Raw genomic sequence first — 6690 nt, 5'->3', positions numbered from 1 at the left:
TTTAACTTATGAAAGAACTCCTTTGTCATTACGAATAACGGGACCTCGTGATCTCAATAGGTTCCGCCGCCTAAATTTTCTAATTGAAAAGCAGCTGGGCCTAAAAGTGTATAGCATGAAAAATTATTTAGCAGATGCAATATGTAAGCAGTCAAATCTGTCAGTAAATAGATGTTACATGTTGTTAGGCATGCCTGCTATATTATACAGTTACCAGTTAAACGTTCTTGTATTACGAAACAACTTACAACTTTTAGTCAGCCACCTCCCTTCTTGTCATTTTTGCCTTACCCCGCAGGAGATGGGACTAGCTTGTAGCTAACTATAAACTAACTAGCAGTCGACTAGTGGTAACTAATTATTAACTATTTCCTTTGGCCCTAACTAACTACTTTTGAAGGGCGATGGCCGCAAAACATTGACTACAGGTTTCCTCTGCATTAGATGTAAATTAATTTGTAGCTAACTACTTTTGGACATAAAGTATCAATAAAATAAGATTTTTTATAATTTTTTATTTTTTATTTTTTTACTTATTGTTTATTTAATACATATTTGCTTATTTGGTTACATGTTCTTTTTAAATTCCATCAGATGTAAAATCAAAACAAGTAATTTTTAGCAAAAAAAAAACCGACTTCAACTCTCATAAAAAAAAATATAAACATATATATCTCATGATCCACTGATCGGATCTTAACCAGACTTTTTTCCGATACCTACTCAGTACTCGGTTCAAAACTATCGAGTATAAAATTACTTGGTAAGTATCGAGTATGTACTTGTATTTACTAGTATCGTTTCATCCCTATTTCCGACTCGTTTCGGTGAACAATTTGTCCGCCGGTGACGGTCGCAAACGACTCGCCGTCGGATGAAAAGCACAGTTCGCCGGCGGCCCGCAAAAAGGACTCATCGGCGAGTCGCGAAAACGACTTACCGGTGGGTCGCAAAAACGACTCCCCTGCAGACCGTAAAAACGATATACCAGCAAACTGCCAAACGATGCTCAAAATTTATACCAAATTTGAAGTCAAAGTACAGTTTTATACCAAATTTAAAAAAACCTCATACCCACAAATTTTACTTTTTATTACTAAGGCCAATATAGTGAACTGAACCTTTATAAAAAAAATAAAAAATCAAAAAATTTGATGTGAAGAATATTATGAATACTGAAAAAAAGATGTAGACGGCTTAATTTTCTGAGTACAAGTGTACATTGTGGATTCCAAATTCTGTCATAATAAACAATTGTCATAATAAAAGCGGTTTACTATCCAAATGAACGACTTTTATTTATATATAGATAAATAATAATGTGGGCGTGGAACTTGTCCAACCCAGACCGAAGGTTCCTCAAAAAACTTGTGGGTTCGAAGAAACTGATTCGTTTCGAGTTCACCCAAACCACTTCACCAGACCAACGTTCCAACGACTTCGATTCGATGAGAAAAACGACGTCGGAACGACGTTGAATTTTGTATGGTAAAACCGACCTCGTTTCGAGTTCACCCAAACGACTTCACCAGAGCAACGTCGTTTCGAGTTCCGCCAGAGCGACGTCGAAACGGCGTCGTCTTCGCCCTGTGGCAAATTGGGCAAATATCGAAAAAAAAAGTAATAATTTGATTTCGTTTGATACACTTAGCGGGAAACCATTTCGTGCCTTATGTTGTTTGTGGTCATTTGAAGAGGGTGCCACAAATGTAAGGTACCCAGGTGTACAAGAGTTCTCCCTTCGCTACTGTCGTACGTCACAAGTGTGCGTTTTTTTCGATTTTTTTTTTCTTGTGTGTTTTATAAGAAAAACGACAAGAAAACGCAGTCACTGTCACACGTGCGTATGAAACAAATACAAAAACGCATACAAAAATTTGTACATCCCATTATATTTCAAGGCAAGCAAGAGAAGAGCAACCACTCTTGCAGTAGCCAATGGTATATGGCGGCTCTTGTGTGATTGAATGGCAGTTTTCGTTAGGGTCAAAGGGTACTACATAGCTTTCACTCGATCTTCCGGTTGACTTTTATAGCGTACCTTCAGCTCCGATTCTGTCACAGTGCAGTCGTCTTACGCTCATTCTACATACGTACATATGTACATACAAATATCTGATACTATAATTTCTCGCGCGCAGCTGGTGGCTCAAATAGTCGCAGAAGAATAGAGCGCGTTCTTTTAGCCGAGTTTTGTAGACGCTTAAAGACTATCAGTGTGATGGCATGTCATTAAAAGCGACGAGTTTCTGATACTAAGTAAGACCACATGAGCAGCACATACAAATTTAAATACCTGTGTAGGAATGTATGTATGAATTTATGTGCCTTATTCTTTACTTTTTTCGTTTATTATATGTAATTTCTTACAGCTCGTGCGCGCGCACTTAATTTTCCTCCGCCGCTAGACGACACCTTAAGGTGCACATATGCGGTTTCCGAGCGCTATAGGCGCGCAATTTTCGGCTTCATGATGCCCACATGCTCTCTTACCCGTTTATTGTCAATGCTAATGATCGAACGCATGCGCAATAACAATTTCATATGTAACGTATTTTCAACACGTGAAAAATAAAACGGGAAGATACACTCAAGAAAAATAGCAACTACATATCGCATTTTAAGGAAGTCACCAGATAATTGTGGAAGTACAACAGCAGAGAAAAGCAAAAAAAAAAAAAAAAAAAAATGCCGTTAAGCATCGGTAAACATTTGATTACGATTGTTAAGTTGGAAAAATTAGGAAGAACCATAAAGTTCGAGAAGTGGCGGCTAAAAAGGTGTGCACACACATATTTATGGTAACACATGCGCACACATACGTACAATGTAAATATGTATGTACCTAAAGATATACATATGTACAAGATAACGTCTAGTCGAGTTTTTGCACAGGCATCCATGGCATACCTACATATATGTACCAGCGCCCAACATTAAAGGGTAAAGCATTGTTTTCATTATCAGTCGTTAGTTAAGTTTCGTAAAGCTTGGGAAAATCTTTTTTGTGTCATGCGGGTGGAGCTACGCTGCGCTAATCGAGCCAAAACCTTTTAGCCGTGGGAAGTTGCAGACGAAGTCATGCGTCGAATAGCGGCGGGTTACACTAAGGAGATTACTGCATATACACATATATGAACATATAAATAATGCATATGTATTTTGGAAATTTTGCGTACCTAAAATGAAACTTATTACTTAAAGAGGTATGCACCGCGACCTAGTGGGTCTATTGTGCCATCCTGTCATCAAAACACATCTTTTATTCATAAAGTCCAGGAGAGCTTGTGGAAGTAGAGACATTGGGTCTTTGCTGTTCATTAGTCGCCTCGATATGGCATTAAATTCAAGGAGAAGGTGCAATGGTGTCTATAGAGTTGAATTGCAGAGACGCCAGAGATCGTTCGCCCAGCTTATGCCGTACCTAATGCAGTATTTTCGTAGCAGAAACTGTCGTTGGACCCAGGGAAACCGGGTGGTTAACTGCCTCGTAAACTGGACACTCTGGACTTCAGTAGGGCTCTAATTTTATCTCTGATCAGACAGATTAATGCGCCGCAGAAATGGCTCCCATAGCTCCTTCACTGCCTACATTTCCTCAAGGAATCCCCCTCAGTCCGGGTGTGGTGGGGTGACTGGTGGAAGTGAGCAGTAAACTTCTTGAAGAATGGATCAAAATATGGAGACGGGTTTGGTGCAGCTGTCTTTTGCCGGGAGGTCTCCATCAAAATTATGTTTAGGCGTCCGTACTTCGCCAGTGTCTTTCAGGCGGAAATAGCTGCCATCAATTAAGCGGTATCATCTCGCCATCAACGTTAACATCAGGTGGAATTATTTCAATTTTTACAACCCTGGAGGAGCTCTCTGTCATTCAAATTAGCCGCATTCGTAATTTCTTAATTGGGTCGCGGCTCGCCGACTGAATAACTGGTCTCCGTTCAGCTTCAAGCCTCCCAGGCATTGACTGTGGCAACGATGACCAAAGTTAGGAGGGCTTAATCAAGACTTTCGCTGTCTAAATAGTCTTGAAGTAGTTAGGAAGCAGGTCAAAGCCTTTAGTGAAGCTTGGATTTAACTATATACACGTCAATTCCTGTCACTCCATCTATTTTTCACAACGAAGTCCATAACATTCAGGATTACATATACCTCACCTTGGAATACCGAAGTATATTCCCAAGAAAAGAATAAGATTGTCCCCATTATCTTCGATATAGACGCCACATTTGCATACACGCGCACTTTTTTACCAATACACCCACACATTGCAAATTGCCTATCATCAATTTTTTTTTCAACACGATAAGTAATTTCTCGTTCTATTTCAACAGCTGATCGATCATAGCTTTGGGAAGTTAGTTTTTGTTTGCAGAAAATTTTCTGCTTAATAAAATATAGAAAAAAACAAAGAAATCGTATACGTGCGAACAAAGTGAAAGCAATGTTTTGAACGTGTAAACATAAATTAAGCGAACAAATTTTAGTGCTCAATTCGGTTGTATTTTCAAAACATTTTTGCCTACCAAACCATCATCAAACCAACCAAGCTACCAAAGGAGAATCAACCTACCAATTTTGGTCCAATTGGACCAAAACGGCAACGCTGCATACAATGTCTGTGTAAGCCCGCAGCTCAGTTTTGGGAATTAGGCCAGCACTCAGACTCAGGGAACTCAACATTTTAGGATCTCGTCAGGCAAACCAATGGTGGCGAATCATTATGTGGCTATTAAACAGCAACAACGTCTAGATCTCTGCCTCCAACAGTTTCCCCTTCAGCCTAGAATTAGCCTTAAGAGCCTGCTGCGGATAAGAGCTGCCTTTCAAAATTCCGCTATCATTTTTTTTTTTCTCTCAAGCAAATCTATATTTGTTTTATAAATAAATAAATTATTAANTTTCAGCCTAGAATTAGCCTTAAGAGCCTGATGCGGATAAAAGCTGCCTTTCAAAATTCCGCTATCATTTTTTTTTCTCTCAAGCAAATCTATATTTGTTTTATAAATAAATAAATTATTAATAATAAATAATTAAATAAATAAGTAATAAATATAAATTAATTATAGCGATGAAATTTAAATACTGCAAACATCAAAACTTAAGCTGGTATACTAAAGTTTATGCGCTTCCTCCTGCCATAGGGGCTTTCCTTTGGGGCTTCTTCTTCACCGTCGGCACTTCGCCCGAGCAGACCCCAGAATGGTCGCGGCGTAGTTTTTTGGTGTATGATGATGCAATTGACATCTCTGTCATCGTTAGGTGTGCCTGTACGGGTATAGGTTTCGGTTTCTTCAAAACTATTTGTTCCTTTGTCAACATTGTGTAAGTTATCCAACTGATTTTCTTTTATATCGCGATTCTTTAGATTTTGCTTCCGGCGACGAAGAGAAGTATTTTGACTTGAAGGTCGAAGAGGTCTCTTGTTGGGACGTTGTTGAGAAGGCCTTTGAGATGGTCTTTTCGATGGTCTCTTCGATGGCCTTTTTGAAGGTCTTTTCGATGGTCTCTTAGAAGGCTTAGGTTTTGGTTTTGCCGCAGCTTCAGCCACTGATTCAGGTTTCGGCTCAGGTTCGGGTGCAGGTTCAGGAGCAGGTTGGGGTGCAGGTGCGGCCTCAGCTTCCGGCTCAGGCTGCCCTTGGGGCTCAGGTGCAGATTCCTCAATTTCGTTTTCGGACTCGATATTATTCTCGGGTTCTGGCGCAGCACCCTCCTCTTCCTCACCATCACCTTCCACCTCACCCTCGTCAAAAGCGTCTGGGTAGTTAACATCACCACCGCTATAAGGTAGCGCATTATCATCTCCAGTTGACCAAATGCCTGTGGTGCTTATTGGACTAACTTCTTCCTCATAAAGTAGCTCATCATAGTCATCGTCTGCGTCGTCGGTAAGTTCTCCACCATCGATGTAATCATTCTCAACGGGCCTCAGCTCAAACACTGCATGTGTCTGGGGATTAACCTTAGGCGGAGTGTCCGCATGTACAATGAGGATACCATTGTCACCAGTAGAAGCGGCGCCCACAGCTGATTGAGCGCCATTTGCGTGTGTAAATTGTGCTACAACAGGCAAACTGAGCACGGCTTCTTCTTCGCTTTCCTCATCTTCAGTCGGAATGACATTCTGTACGGGCTTTGTCTGTTGTCTAGTATTTTTGTCATTACCAATGGGTACTCCAACAACAGCAATGGGCTCGTCAGCCTTGATATCGTTATCTTCATCAATGGAGACTGCGGTGTCTATACCTGATGGCAAGGTGTAGGAAGCTGTCTCAATGCCATCGTTTTCGACTGTTTGGCCATAGTTGAAAGAGCGTTTGCGTCGACGTCGCTCCACGCATTGCCGACGACCACCGTTCAATTGACGTCCCTCAATGAAAAAGCGCTTAACTTCAATTTCATTACCATCGGCATCAATCTCAGAGAATGTTTCAGCTGAAAGTGGATATATGGAAAAGGACGAATTAATTAAAATGTTTTAGGATAAATTTAATATTTTTATTTTTGGGAAATAAGTAGGGATTAGGAGGATGGTTCCGTGCGCAGAAGTGGAAAACATTTGACTGCCATTCACCTGGGAGGGACTTGGCTTCACTTGGCATTTTCAATTGGCGTCAGTTAGCACAGAAGAGAAATGACTGGCGTGCTGTTTTGGACTCGGCCAAAATCGCTTAGGCGGTTACAGCGCCAAAT

At 40.6% G+C, this 6690-nt stretch overlaps 1 protein-coding gene across 1 annotated transcript; it reads right to left on the bottom strand.

Annotated features, from left to right (window-relative positions):
- Positions 1-5074: 5074 nt before the first annotated feature.
- Positions 5075-6466, bottom strand: LOC108376733 (cell surface glycoprotein 1; the record flags this gene model as incomplete). The annotated part of the gene is made up of 2 exons (XM_017632963.1): positions 5075-5656; positions 5717-6466. Coding segments are annotated over 2 exons (1308 nt in total), but the record flags the coding sequence as incomplete, so codon positions are not given.
- Between the last annotated feature and the right edge of the window lie 224 nt (positions 6467-6690).

Source organism: Rhagoletis zephyria, unplaced genomic scaffold, assembly GCF_001687245.7.
Source record: "Rhagoletis zephyria isolate East Lansing unplaced genomic scaffold, Rhagoletis_zephyria_1.1 Rzeph_scaffold_10879, whole genome shotgun sequence".
Lineage (NCBI taxonomy): Eukaryota > Metazoa > Arthropoda > Insecta > Diptera > Tephritidae > Rhagoletis > Rhagoletis zephyria.
The sequence above is the reverse complement of the archived record's forward strand: the minus strand, read 5'-3'. Positions and strand labels throughout refer to the sequence as shown.